We start from the raw sequence: 15,376 nt of genomic DNA on the forward strand, positions 1-15,376 counted from the left end.
ACTTCATATAAAGTGTTAGCAAGCTCTCCTCACAGTTTAGTCAGACAAAACAATCCTTTTCCAGCCAAGAGCAAAGGACACCATTGCAGCTTCGGGCCCAAAAAGTGTAAAAAGGAGAGAATTGAAGAGAGCAAACTGGGAGGATGGGACTCCATAACCTGAAGCTGTAACTGGACAATTAACCCCAATATGTAAATGGACCAAAACTTATAAAGTGTGAAAACTCATGACTTGGAGTCCATCTTGGGTAGAGCCATGGCCAGGCTCTTGTACTGCCCAGGGTGTATCCTTCAAAGGCCTTTTAGTGAATCCCGACTTTAGTCCTTTACCACAGCCCAGCCTCTGTCCAGGGAGCCTCTCAAGGCATCAATCCAAGCCAGCCTTGAACACTTCCAAAGGCGCGGCGTGTACAACCTCCCTGGACACCCTGCTGCAGCGTCCACCGCCCTCACAGGAAAGAATTTCCTGCTCCTATCCAATGTCCCACACCTGGGTCTATGTCCCCTCCGTGAGGCGCAGTGACCCCTTGGAGCCCCCGTGATCCCCTGGCGGGGGCCCGCGGCGGCCCGGAACGCAATCGCCGGGGCCGCGGTTTCCAGGCGGGAAGCGGTGTCGCCCGGCGCGGTTGCCATGGTGCGCCCCTGGCGCGGCCGCCATGGACGAGGAGGACACGGTGGGGCTGCGGGATTTGCAGGGCCGGGGCGCTTCCCCGCCGGGCGGGCAGCGGCTGCGGGCGGCGGGACAGGGGGAAAGGGGGAGGCGCTGGCGGGCTCTCCTGCCCCGGCCCGGCCCGGCCCGGCCCGGCCCGGCCCTGCCCTGCCCACAGCGGGGCCCGGAGGCGGCGGGCGAGGCCGTACCCGGCCCCTCGGGGTTGGCCAGCGCTCGGTGCCGGCCGGGTTTGTGGTGCCGGCCGCGGATATGGTGCTGGCCGCCCCTCAGCCGGGCCTGGCGGAGCTGCCTCTCCCCAGCACGCACGCAGCGGGCGTTTCTGGAAACCACTTAGTTTTAATCTGCGGGTTTCCCTCTTCTCTTCCCCTCTCCCGTTTCTCCGGGAAGCACCGGCTCGTGCGGGCTTTCTCTCACCGCGTGTGTTTCTTTACAGTTCTAGAAATATAATTTTCTTTTCGCCTCCCACTCGAGTTTGTGTCTCCTTTTTAATTTCTGATGGGTGGCTGTATTGAAAGCCGCTCCACGTGTGTGCGAGGCGTGGATCACCATTCCTGCTGTTCTGCCGCTCACACACACGGGCGCTTCCCAGCTACAATTACGCGTTCAGAGTTACTGCGGCTCATGGCAAGTGCGCTGATCGCTTGTTACCAGCCAGAGCTAACACAGAGGCTGTAAATCCTCTCCACTATAAATCATCTCAGAAGCTGTGCAGTAGGCCAGCAATAATGCCATTTGTTTTACTGAAGCAATTGTGAAAGTCTTCTGGCTTTTCTTTCTTTCAGAGAGATTTTAACGAGCGCTGTGCTCAGTGTTCAGAAGTGAACTGGGGTCTCACTGATGGAGGCAGATTTTATTGTAGATCTTGCCACAACGTTACTGAGGTAAAAAGATGAGTTACTGCCTTGGAAAAGGTTTATTCTGATTGCTTCTTGACTTTATATAAGAAAATTACAGATTTTTCTTCTAAGCATTGAGGGCATTTCCTTTTTCATGCTTTAGCTGACACTGTTTAAAACTAATGTTCCTTGAAATCCCAACATTTAGAATGAGCCATCCTGACCGGCTGTGTTGCTGTAGCTGTGGTGTCAGTGTGCTCTCTAGGTGCCTTAGAAGCATTGTCTGGGTGTTGCTGCCTTTTGTGCAGTCCAAATCTAGACAAACCCTGATGCATGTCACTTGTGTGTCCATGATAGTAATTGTCTATTTTTGAAATTTCTGAATCAAAAGTTCAGACTGTCTCATCTTCTGTTAGTTTAGGAACTTTGAGTAAATTCTTTCATTATGTTTTATGATGGGACAATCTATGCAAGTTAGACCTGGCTCCTTTTTTTTGCTAAATTGTATTCCTCTTTTGCAGAGAACTAGAGAAGTTGTAAACACTGATTTTATTACTAATTCAAGAGTCCAAACAATCTCCAAAGGTTCAAAAAAGCAGGAAAAAAATGGTATGTATGAGTTTCTGTCTGTATTTTGCAGAAGGGTGGCTGTTCAGCCACTGTTCACCTAGACCATTATGTCTTTGGTGGAAAACAAAAGCAGATAGGCAAGAAAGACTGTAGGAGTGGAGCAAAATGCACCTCCCTGATGCTGCCACAACCTTCAGAGATCACATTTGGTGGCTTCCTGAGCCACAGGTGACCTCTGGTGAGCCCAGAGGTGGGTTTTTTTTGATTGAATGGAGCCATGTACTACTGCTGCTTTGATTTCTGGAAGCAAATACTCACTGAAGCTACTGGAGGCATGCATTCAGATGTGGTGATCCTTTGTTCCTCCCCTGTGATGGCCATCACAAAACCAGAGAGGTTGTTTGTCTTGGCAGGTGAGGTGTGATGGTGGTCCAGCTCTCGGTGTCAGTCTGGCTGTATTACAGGCACTGGGCCCTGCAGCTTACACACAAACTGCATGCAAGAGGTTTCAAACAGTCAGTTCCAGTAGCTGAACCAGTCTGCATCATTCATCCAGAGTCATTCTTCTACTTTTAATTTATGAATATTCAGAAGAACAGTGGTCATTACATAGGAGGATCTGGGCCATAAGGATGTAGTGGTAAAGCTGCCACTAGAGCTGTGTGGATATTCTGTGTTGGCTGGATGCATCTCTTACTGTAGTGGCCACTTTCAGAAAACAAAACTGCATTAAAATGCCAAATAAAGTAAGAGATTATCTTTCTCTCTGATATGCTCATCTACCTTTGCTCTGTTGCAGAGGCAGTGGGTTGCTACATTCCTTCCAGAAGAGCACTTGTGTGGAAGTGAAGGGAGGTGTGAAAAGGACCCCTCCACTTTTCCTTATCCTGTATTGCTTCTAAAGTCTGGACCACTCATGCTTTTAATTTATCCTGTTGAGAAGGTCATTAGCCAGCCCCAGGCTTCTTGAGAAAGAAATCCTTACCTTCAGAATGCAGTCATGTTACACTGTATTCCATGAATGTTTGGGAGTAAGCTGTGTCTGTTAGCTCACTGGTTAGCAGTTAAGAGCAGCGTCATTAAAGCAGAAGCTTTGGGCAGATAATGCCCAAGATGGTGAGATGCAAGGTGTGTTTCAGAACAAAAGTGGTGAAGAACAGGTGTGGAAGGAATGAAAAGGGAGTTGAGAAATGCAGAGAAAATTTCTAAACCAAAAGCCTGTAGAAAAGGTTAGTAGTAAATTTAGAGAGATAAGGGCAAAATGTAATTGCAATACAGCCTTGAAGAAATAGTGACTAGAATAGTAGAATGTAGATTGGAGCAGGCCCACTCCCTGTGAAATTCATGTTGGGCTAGGATTTGTTAGAAGTTGGGATATTCTTTTATTTAACATGTATGATTCTATGGGAGAGAATGGTAAAGCACCAAAGTGGTATTGGCTGTTTTTTGCCTGACTCACTACTGTAATGTTCCAGTTTTCTGTGTCAGGGGTGGGAAAGGAATGTTCATATTTCATTTTTAATGGCAGGTTCTCAGTTATTTTTAAACTGGTAATTTAACAATGCTCTGCTCAATTACAAATGCCACACTAGACATTATAATGAATTATATTATTCTTGGGAAATGTGTGAAGTTCTTGTTCAGTAACTTTTCTTCTCGTTTAAGGCTGTGAATAAATGGAAGTTAATGGAGTGTTCAGTGTAGCTGGTTTATGCACTAGGGTCTGAAATTACTAAATAGAGATATGGGGATATGTGTGCATAAACCCAAAATAGTACAAACAAACATAGTCCCCCTTTTTTCTTCCTTAGATGGAGGTTGTGAATGGTATATTTGTGAAGGCTTTCAGCTTGTACTCAAGAAACAAGTGGAAGCTCTAGAAGCATTAGGAGTATGTCCACAAATGAAGGTACGTAGACGTCAGTGTGAATTGTACATTCTGTGTGTGTGTGTGTTACAGAAAGTGGGATTTTAAAGTATTTTAATTTTTAAAGTGAATCACACAAGTCCCTGTTTAAAATCATTGAGCATATGAAATAAAAATTTGTTTCTCAGTTAATTTTAAAATGTATTTTATAAATCACAGTTGGTAAAATCAGACATGGAATATTATTCAGATTCCTGAGTTAGAAATTACACTCTGTTCTCTCAGCAATTAATGATCTTGTAAACATTGTACCATTTACCATCCATTTGTGTTTATCAGGATGAAATTCTGTGCAATTTTTGGAGGTGTTACCTTCAGAAGAGCAAACAGGCATATTGCAAGAGACCAGCTGGGGAAACTGTCAAAACATTATCAGTAAGTGAAAGCTCAAGTTCCATAAGATGTTTGGTATCTTTTTAAAAGCAACATCAGAAATCTTCTTTGTTTAGGAGACGTATCTTGCTGGTAATAATGTCACCTCCGTATGAAGGAGATCATATAAACAGCCTTGCACATGTCCATGTTACTGGGTTTTAGAGTTTTTTGGAGTCTTATTTCAAGAGATGAATATTTCTGTGACTATTTGAAACTGCTTATTTAAAAGTTTTGCTTTGTCTTGACATAGATAATCAGTAAATACAAATGACAGTGCAAACTGTATCATCAGCCACCATCCTTTCCTGCCTGCTCTCTTGAAGTTACTCATTTGATCAAGCTTTGATTCTGTGTGTTGCCAACTTTCTGGTCATTGTAGCAGATTAAAATGTAGTCACTGGAAGTTTTTTGATCTTGAGAAATCCTTGAAAAATACTTCCTTTTTTTTTTTTCTTTTTTTTTCCCCACTTACTGATGATTCATGGAGTAAAAATGTGAACAGTTTGGGTTTTAACTTTTGCTGTTAATTTTGCATCTGTCATGCTTTATGTGGTTTATTAAGATCAAAACTGTAACTAAAAGTAGCTAATACAAATATTTATTTACAACCCCCAGGTATGTGAGAGCAGTACTGATGTGGACAGTGACCCAGAGAGACCCAGCCTCCTGCACTTGCTGTCTCTCTCTGAAAGTGAGGGGGATCTGCAGACCGACTGCAGCTTTGCCTCATCAGTGAGCAAGGTCTCAGGTAGGAGCAGTGAGCTGAACTATCTGAAATCTAGTTTTTCTGTAGTTTTTAAATATAAAAAGATTTAAAGTATATTTGTGTACAGTGTATTGGAGGAACTGGTTGGAAGTTGTAAAGTTTTCAGTGTTGTGTGACACTTTATATTCTACCAGAAATAGAAGACTTCCTCCTCCAACCCCCACCCAAGGACATAAAAGTTGAACAGGACCTGGAAATACAGTGGGAAATGCAGGAGGAAGTTCTGGTTTATAGCAAGTCTGCTCCATGCCTCCTGTTTGGAGTGGGAAAAAATTGCTGTTATATCTTCTAAGCTAGATGTTCACAAACACAGCAGCTTTGAACCATATTTAACCATTTTTTTAAACTGTATTTAACCAATAGCAGAGCTGTCTGTCATGACTTTGATGTTAAAAACATCTATTTGTTCTTTAAGGGGGTGTATTCTTTTTTCTCTCCCACACATATATTTAGCTTTTTAATTTTTTTCTTTACATTATTTTGGTATTTCTGTATCTTTGTCTCCACAGTCGTTTTACTGCTTTCCCAATGACCCCTTCTATGAAAAATCATATTTTACCATTCCATCAGTTTCTCTTTTCTGCTCACAATAGCAACAGGAAAATACCTACAGAATGCTGAACTTCTTCATTAGAATGTTGTAGAGAATTGGAGTATTAGGTTCTGCTGGGCAAGTGTAATACCAGACAATGCTGCAATGCCTGATACTGGAAATGCATTGCAAGGCATATTTGAAAGCTTTGGCTTGTGTTTTAAACTTAGGATGGCTTTCTCTCTTGCTTTATTCTTTGCTTACTTTTTCCTTCTTTATCCATCTCTCCTTCTTTATTCCTCTATTATGTACTATCCTTATGGCATGTTTCTGTTTTTCTGTGATATTGCCTCTCTACCCTCAGAAGAATGCAATCTTTTTTTTTCATGCTTTTTATTTTGTTGAGTCCAGAAGTTGTAAAAGCGTGAGAAATTTGATCAGCAGCAATTAGAAAACTCCAGACAGAATTAGGGAGTGGGGGAAAAAAAGGTATAAAAATGGTGATGCAAAATTTTTAAAATATTGTACTAGAACCTTTCTTCCTTATATATTAAAATGACAACATTTTGAGGTAAAGGAGTCACTGTATGTTTGTGCATGTAGAATCTTGGGTGGTATACAAATATAATACAAAAAGGAAAGAATTGAGTGAAGAATTTCTAGTGAAAGTATTCCCTTGAATTTCCTCCCCCTTTTTAGTGTCTAGGGTAACTCCTTTCTTCCTCAGTACTTGTGCCTTTTATAGGTCTGCTGCTTAAAGTTTTAGAACAGCAAGGTAGTCCTAAGTAGGCCATAATTTATTGTCTTGGTTAGTTGTTTCAGAGATTGAATTCAGCTTCCAGTAGACATCAATTTCACTGAAATCACTTGAAATTAGTTACGAGTTCAGTGATATTTAAAGTAAATGTCAGTGAAATCGGACAAACATAGAAATAGTTTTTTCTGTTGAAATTCAACATGTGTGTGTGTTCTAGTCTATTGTAAACTCTTGTGAAGATTCATAAATATTTTCTTTAGGGTCATTTCTGCTGAGCTGTTATTGCTACTGACTAGAAAGCTCAACACCCTTCTTTCCCTAAGAGGCTTGTCCCGATGGCATTTGGTTTTTTGGCTTTGTTTTTTTTTTGTTATTTTCATCTAGGGTTAATAGCAAATTCCACTGAGTATAGTGCTGAGATAATGCTAGAGAAGCCTATAAAACTCTTAAATTATTAGCTGTGTGTAACTGTGTGTTGTCATGCCATGCATAGGCTGGAAGAAATAAAAGGAAATTGTGTGCTATCATTAAGGCCACAAATATAATGAGGATTATTTTAAATAAATTGAGTTGAATGTGAAATTAACAATGAAGCTTCAGTCACGGAGCTGCCTTAAAGCGCAGGTATCCATGTGAAAGGTGAAGCAGTTGACTGCAGGGATTAAACCGATGTTCCCGTGTTCCTGCCTTTGTTCCCTGTGCGTGCTGGGATGCGCTGCTCTGCACCGGCCGTTCGGGCCGGCTCTGAGAGCCTGGGCCGTGCCTGTGCCGGGGCCGTGCCGATCCTGTGCCAGGGCTGTGCCGATCCTGTGCCAGGGCTGTGCCGATCCTGTGCCAGGGCTGTGCCGATCCTGTGCCCATCCTGTGCCAGGCCTGTGCCCGTCCTGTACTGGGGCTGTGCCCATCCTGTGCCGGGGCTGTGCCAGGCCTGTGCCCGTCCTGTGCTGGGGCTCTGCCGTGCCTGTGCCCATCCTGTGCCGATCCTGTGCCAGGCCTGTGCCCGTCCTGTGCCTGTCCTGTGCCAGGCCTGTGCCTGTCCTGTGCCGGGGCCGTGCCCATCCTGTGGCGGGGCCGTGCCCATCCTGTGCCGGGGCTGTGCCCATCCTCTGCCTGTGCCTGTGCCGGGCCGTGCCGTGCCCGCAGCGCCGGCTCCGGGGCCGGTAGGTGGCACCGCAGCCCGGCCTTGGAAGGCGCTGTGCGCGGTGTCCCCGACCTGCGGGCGCTGTGGCCCTGCCCCGCTGACCCTGGCGCCTCGCAGGTGTGGCTGTCGCCAGCCCGCGGAGCTGCCGGGCTCTCGGAAGGTCCCACTTGTTTCCAGCGGGCTCTTTGCCCTTGCCCTTCCAGCCGGGGAGCTGTGGATCCAGCTCTCGCCATTCCTGCCTGAACGGGTGAACAGTTTGTGGGGAAGTGAAGTGAGGAAAATCCCTGCAGAGTCAATGCTGACATTTTGTGCCTGTGTGCTTTAGATACATTTTCCTTCATCCTGGCTGGGTCATGATGTAGGGAAGAGAGGATTACAGATTTTTTTTTTAATTTTTTTTAATCCTCTTTTTCTGAACTCTCAGGTTTCACTGCTGAAAAGGTTCCAAACTCATAAATCACTCTACTAAACAAACTTTTCTCTTGGTTTCTCTTCGTTTTTAACGATTCACCTGAGTAAGGAAGTAGGGAGGTTTGGGTCTTAATTTATTTGGATTTTTTCCCACCCTCTTCACTATTTCCTGCATTCTTGTTCTAAAGTTATTTCTTTGACATTGAATTTATATACATTTTTTAGAAGAATACCTTTGTTTCCACAGTTGGAGATTATATATTCATTGGACAGATGGATTCAGGGCAGACTTTTAACATCAGTAACATTTCTGCATTGTAAATTACTTTTTCATTAAAGTCTTGCCTGTGTTGAAGTTTAAAACTGTGTTTTAATCCCAAACTCAGAGGCATTGATTTAAGTGCATCAGATTTTCCCTTGTTTCCTCACAGTCTCAAATGGAAAACAGTATTTCCGGCTCATAAGTACTACTAGTTATATGTTCTATAGGAGTTAATGTCCTAGTCAAGTGGAATAGCACTTTGTGAAACAGGTTCTCATATTGTGGTAGATTAATAAATTGGGGTTAAATTGTTTCATAGAAAAGCACACAAACAAGCAAAAAATTCAAAGTGATGATTTCAAAATGTTACTAGTTGCTGAACAAGTCTTGTATGTTCCTTTATCTTGATTTTTGCATGCTTGGTTCATGTATCTATCATATCAATTGCCTTTTTTCTTTTCTTTTAACAAAAACCCAAGAAAGCACCTCTGTGTACTCTGGATCAGTAGATGGCAGCTTGTATTTAATGAAGAACCAAAAGGAGAAACTGAGGATGACAATGCCAATGACACTTTCATTTTGTTACTTGGCTTTGCTCTGGGTGAGAGAACCAATTACATTGTCCGAGCTCTTAAGGTATGAATGGTCTCTAAAGAAGAATTGTTGCTTTTATAAACAATAATATTTTTTCAAAAACAGATCTGTACTATTGCCCTCATATGAATGTGCTCTGTAATAGTGAGAAGTTCTTTATATTTAGTTGTCTTGTCTTTCCTTTGTCATAACCATTTGTGCAGCTGCTGTTGGAGGACATCCTCTGTTGGTTGCAGTGAATTTCAAAGACCTGCAAGGAAGAAGGTTTTGAAGTTAGAGAAGTTTTTTATCCTTCTCCTTTAAAAATTCTTAAGACTTGCTGGAGGTGTGTATGGCCACACTTCTGTGATATTTGCTGTTGTCAGCATGTCAGAATTAAATGAGTAAACATTCTCCAGGACTTACATCAGTGTCATCATGCAGACAATACCAGCAGTATACAGTGATCTGAAGTGCAGCAAAGTAACTTCATGCAATGGAATTGAAATTAATATAAGAAGATCATTTTGTCTTCATATCTTTGTATCTGTAATTATGAGAGTTCAGAATAATACCTTTTAATACGGTAGAAATAAATTGTTCTAATAATAGGGTTTGATGCTAAATGGAGACTGTCAGGCTACTGCTGACAGTGCAGCTCCCTTCTCTCCCCTACAAGGCCATGAACACTTCCCTTAAGGACTTTACTTCAGGAATGAAAAATAATTCATCAACTCTTGTTGGCAAAAAATATTTTAAATCAGGACTAAATAAGTTCAGGAATTCCTAGATTTTCCTTGGAAAACCTTTTGTGTTCTGATACCCTTTATTAACAACTGTTGAAATACTGAGTATTCCTAAACAGATGATGAAAAAATATTACTCGGCCAAACTATACAGACTAGAAATACTCAAGTAAATACATTGGCAAATCAAATTGAAAACTCAGACAAAGTAAGGGAAAAACTGATTGAAAGTTCAGTGCTTTAATTTTTATTTTTCAAATATGTAACCTGTGAGTTACAAGGCAAGGCAGTGGGTACATTTTCCCCTACCTGTGGTGCTTACATCTGGTGTAGCTGATGAAAGTGTGATGAATGTAAGGGGCTTTTTCCCCCAGAGCCTGATGTTCCATCGTGGCCTCTCTCCCCTGGCATGCCAGGTTCCACCTGCACTTTTCTAGCTTTGTACAAACTTTCCAACAGGGATGGATATTCAAGGATCTTTTTTGCAAAACATCTACTTTCCAAAAGGGGGGTTTTTTATATCTTGAAGTACAGTAGTTACTACTAGATAATCAATTTCTATGCAAAACAATTTAACCCTTTGGTTTTACTTTAGGGGTGGCTGTTGCCTTCATTGATCAGAATTGCACAAACCATTGCATATTTGCATAACTGGATATGCTATTGCATAAAAGATGCTTGTAAAATTTTCATTAAAATGCTATAATATTCAGAATTCAAACTAATATCCTGCAATACAAAAGTACTTATTGAGTAGATTAAGAAATAGTAGAACTCAAAAGTAGTGTTCAATAGCAAGATTTTTACTGGCTACCTTCTTCCTTAGTAATTTTGTTAATGATTAGCAAATAAATAATGTAAAACCTGTCTGATAATGTTTGTATATGGCAAAAATCCAGGTAATAAATTACAATTTCTGGGACAGAGCAACTGGTTCACACTAAAAAATTATTAGTTACCCCATTCTGTTTGGAGACAAAAATTAATAATTAAATATATATTCTTTGGTTATTGTACCTTGGAAACTGTCTCTGGAAGCATTGTTGGCTCATACCAGGCAAAGACATCATCTCATGTTTCTGTCTTAGTACAATGGTGTGGTTGGAAGAAAACCCAACCAAACAACAACTGCTGAAGTCAGCTGTCAAGAGGGAAGATAGATAGTTTTGTTTGCATATGAATGGTAAATTATTGTGTTTGGCACATTAAAAATCGGAGACTGCAGAAAAGATCCTGGAAAAAGAACCTGGAGACTATCCTTTGGACTAATATCCTTAAGAGATGAGCACACTTGAATGGATTTAGAGAAAACATGAAAGCAGTAAAAAGGTTGGAAAAGGATTTTAAAAATCAAGTAGCAAATATGGCATAGAAAGGCATAATCTAAAACTAATAATTGGAAATTGAAATAAGATTATTTGAATGAGAATATATAATGTAATTAGATACAATTTATGTGTGTAAGATTGTATAAATCACAATGATTCAGTAACTTTAAATGCACTGAACATATGAACTGGATTAAGTACAGAAAGTGAAGTTTAAAAGAATGTTATTTGTATTGCAAAGTTTTACCATGATATGATAGTTATATAAGACTGTAATTACGTTATCATGCTTCCCTCCCTACCCTTAAGGTCTTTGCCTTTCAACAAGTTTGATGAAGAAGTAGAAAGAATTTTAAATTGCGTGAACTACCATAAAATACTTGTTTTCTGACTTCTGAATATTTAAGTTTAAAAAATCAGACAATGTTCACATTTTTGCATGCATTAAGATACAAAATAACGACAGACTGAAGATGAAAACTATGCAGAGAAAGCATTAAGTATTCAGCATTACCTTTTAAGTCTTTGTAGGCAAATTGTTTTATTTAAACCAGCTGAATTAGAGTTCTGTTTAAAGTTCTGCCTTGTTTTTTCCTCAGTTTGGTTTCCTCTGTACCCTGAAGTCAGCTGACTACCACTCCTCCCTTGTGATACATGCTTAGGCACTACAGTCGGGCAATCTGCCAGCTTTTAAAGGATTTACAACACCAAAAATACACTCCTCCTTGCTACTTGACACACTTAGCAGAAAAACACTACAATTACCTCCTCTGACAGGAACATTTTGTTTTAAAAATAACACTTTCAACAGCATTTCTGCTCATGTCTACGCTACGCATTAAATCCTTTTCCATAGCGAGCAGTCTTGCAATAGTCCATATGATGTATATTATTCATCTAAATAATAAAGTAGTTGGATTTTGTTCAAGATGCTAGACTTTTGAGATTCTGTGAAATAATGCCTTTCATATGAGATTATACCTAATTGTGCTGGCAAGACTAAACTTATAATCAGTTTGTGGCATTACTGTGGCTTTAACAAATGCATCACTTCCTTCTAGCATGCTGAGGACCGAGGATTTTTTTCATACTTGGGCCTTATTAATGTATGTTACTGCTGTAATTAAAAGAACATGGACTGTGTACTGCATCTGCCAGCCAAGTTTTCAAGCACCTCCCTGACAGAACATAGTCCTGCAGGTGTTTTGACCATCTGTCTGTTAAATGAAAGGTTTGGAGGAACAGCAGACAAAAGAAGCTGTTCTGAAGTGCTATTCCAGATTTGTACTTCTGTATTAAGTGTTAAAATTTGCATGATCAGCACATTCTATTCACAACAGGGTATTTGTGCTGTATTTTTAGAATGTAAAAACAACTTTTAACCTGAGAAGAAAGAGCATTCTTTTTTTTTTTTTTTTTCTGGAGACAATAATTTTAAGATAGAAAAGATATTACTTTTAAACAGTTGCAGTGCTTTGACTTGGTACAACCAAATTAGTGAAAACTTTTTTTAAAAAAAAATATTTTGGTGGACACTGCTTGTCTCTTGCAATGTAGGGATGGGGTTCCAGCATCAGTTTAAGCTGCTCCAAGTTCTTGGTGCCGTGGTCTTGCATAAACATTCCTGTTCTTTCTCTTGCCATGGATGCTAGCATTCATGTGGTTTATGGTTTATTAGGTGAAAGAAGTAGATCTAGAGAAGATAAATTTTGTAAAAGGTTCACTGGACATTTTAGTGCTTCACTGCTGTCCCTTTCTGCCTTGTGCTGGCAGTAATGTTCCTGCAGTCATCTGAGTCTGTTGGAGTGAAACCCTGAAGAGACTAATTCCAGTCTGATGCTCTGGGAAGTCACACAAGTGCTTTTGTCAGCAGGGAGGAATGTGTGGCAGGGGACTGAAGGAGGGTGGGATTCCCATCTCAGAGGCAGCAAGCTGTGAGGGTGGTTTGGCTGCATCACCACCACACCACACCCGAAACAAGGTCCTGATTCTGTGCTCTCCCAGCTGCTGCTCTGCTGGCTCAGGCGTTTGCTGCTCTCAGTGCCTTGGTTCCAGGCCTTCATATCTGACAGCTAATGGTGTGACTGTGCCTTAGCGTGTGTCAGCCAAAGCTTATCATCAGCTGAGCCAGTAATGCATCACTGCTGCTGAAAGGGGAAGGTCCTGCTTCCCTCTACTCCTGCCTGTGTCATGCCCCCCCTTCCCTCTGGCAACTGTTTCACTTGCAGAGCCATCTGTGAGCCTCTCCACAGTTTTTTAGATGATGAAAGAAGCCTTGCTGGCAACAGTGTAACAGGTGGTTTTCTGCTGCTCTTGTGATTTAGGTTTGGGGAAGAGATGAGCGCCAGCAGCTCATGGCTGGTTCACAAGGAGGGAGGTCCTGCTAGTTGTGTTGAGCTTTTAGTTTGGCTCAATCAACTTTGTGAGACCATACCTGAAGCTTCTGTTCCTCAGTGTAGTGGGTGGCTAAAAGGAGCTAAGGAACAGATGTGCCAGCTGCTCAGCAGGTCAGGCAAGGTGGCCAGGACCAGCAATGGTGGGGGGGCTGCTTTGGAGAGCACCCTCATGAGAGCTCAGCGCACATCTCCTCTCGGGGGAGGAAATGCTGTTGCTGCTGCTTGAGGAAAGCTACTGAAATTTCACTTGCAAAATGATCATTACACCATTTGGTTAGAAAGGACTGTGCACCACCTGTTACTTCTTCACTTAAAAGACTAATAAGCAGAGCTTTGGAACAAAGGCTGTTGGGCAATATGATTTTTTCATATTGCTGTTATTTTTCAGGAATCATTATAAATTATTCTAACTATATGAGACAGTTTCAATCATGAAATGCACTTTTTTATTTTAATCTTGGGTTTAACTAATTTTTTTCAATTAAACTGAACATTCAGATAAGACTGGTTAAAAAAAAGTAGACTGTAACTGTAAACTTTGCAGTAACTAGCTTTTAAACAGAATTTTAGTCAACTTCAATAGATACACACTACATAACATGGAACAAATAGTGATGAGGCACAGAACAGGGAGATAGCAGGTAAGCTTGTGAATTGCTGTAGGCTCAGAAGGGACATTAAATATTTGTAGATTAAGAAGTTACTAATCTATGTAGCAAGATCAGAGAGATAACACTCATCAGCAGGGAAGAAAATTGTTTTCAGTCCTGATATTAGAGTCTTCTCTGTTTGTAATGTTAACTTATTCAGGTTTAATGTACTCTTTTAACAAAATTGGTTTGGAGAGGAGGAGATGGGAAGGCATTTCTAGCTTAGTCCTATGGTAGACTACCAGTGTGCCTTAGTGTGGAATGGGTGTGTTGCCTTGTGAGGATGTGTGCTTGTTCAGTGCTTGCTTGTCCTATTGTGGGTGTCTGCTAAGATGCTGGATAAGAGGAGGGGTTTGGTGTAGTGGTGGCTTTTTATTGGTATCTGTTTTTAAGTCTCGTCTTTTACATATATATATGTGTGTGTGTGTTTTCAAGAAAAATATCAAATAATACTGTCAACCACTTACCAAAACCAGTTTTTAACAACAAAGATGCATTATTTGTGTGCAAATAAGAATGAAACTATTTTTATTTATTAAAACCATTTCTATTCATCCCTCAGTAATCATGTTTTTGAAAAGTATCATCATAGAAATGTAAGTAATGTGGCTTCAGTTCTGTATATCCGCTCACATTCTGTGATTTTCTTCCCTATCGTGTTATCCGATTCAAACTCCTCCAGCAGAAAGTCTGTGTTTTAAAAGTAAAATTTACTTAAAGCTTGAGAATTTTGAAAAAAAAAATCATGCCATTCAAAGGAGGCTTAAAGCAGTTCAAGAAATGCAGTAGTTGAAGAATGTGTAGAACAAACTCCATGTAAGCTTGTTGATTGTATGCTTACTGCCATAATGTTATCATTTGTCAGTCACATCTCAGCTTGAACTTAAAAGCCTGTTAAATGATTGAACTGGTTTTTGTTCTGTGGACATTTCCAATGTGTAACTTCAGGTTGAATTGCTTAGGTGCCATAATACTGATGTTATTTCAAATCAAAAGGTGATTTGTATATTAATTTTATAATGAACACATTAATTTGTTACCTTATATATTATTTTGATTTGGTCTTTATTTTTCTTTTAATGCAGGTTTGTTGTTGAAGGGCATATTCCATATATGAATGTTTTCCAGCATTTTCCAGAGAAAATGAAGTTATGTGGACTTGATCTTAAGATCTTTTGTGTAGAGGTAATGTTTTTCTTAAAGGAAAAGTTAAAAAAACCCCAACCAAAACCTAGTTATTTAGTGGTATTTTAATTATTTTGGTCACTGTACTAGTAAATTGATTAAATCTATTGTTATATAATACAGTTCATGTTTCACAGTATTGGAGCCTGGCAGAACCTAGTGCACTCTGTGACTTGGAGTGCTTTAATCTTTAACCAGTCTTATTATACTGATTACCTAAGTTAGAATGAAATCAATAAGTACTTGTGGAGA

At 40.6% G+C, this 15,376-nt stretch overlaps 1 protein-coding gene across 1 annotated transcript in view; it reads left to right on the forward strand.

Moving 5' to 3' along the window:
* The first annotated feature begins 597 nt into the window (after nt 1-597).
* TAF1B (TATA-box binding protein associated factor, RNA polymerase I subunit B) overlaps nt 598-15,376 on the forward strand; it is a 45,991-nt gene continuing 31,212 nt past the window's right edge. The window contains exons 1-8 of the mRNA XM_064707704.1: nt 598-673; nt 1,452-1,550; nt 2,027-2,114; nt 3,887-3,984; nt 4,282-4,377; nt 4,993-5,125; nt 8,726-8,882; nt 15,025-15,124. Of these exons, the coding sequence (XP_064563774.1) occupies nt 656-673; nt 1,452-1,550; nt 2,027-2,114; nt 3,887-3,984; nt 4,282-4,377; nt 4,993-5,125; nt 8,726-8,882; nt 15,025-15,124 (789 nt within the window). The 5' untranslated portion in view covers nt 598-655. The remainder of the gene's footprint in view (nt 674-1,451; nt 1,551-2,026; nt 2,115-3,886; nt 3,985-4,281; nt 4,378-4,992; nt 5,126-8,725; nt 8,883-15,024; nt 15,125-15,376) is intronic.

The sequence above is a fragment of the Zonotrichia leucophrys genome, chromosome 3 (genome assembly GCF_028769735.1).
Source record: "Zonotrichia leucophrys gambelii isolate GWCS_2022_RI chromosome 3, RI_Zleu_2.0, whole genome shotgun sequence".
Classification (NCBI taxonomy): Eukaryota; Metazoa; Chordata; class Aves; order Passeriformes; family Passerellidae; genus Zonotrichia; species Zonotrichia leucophrys.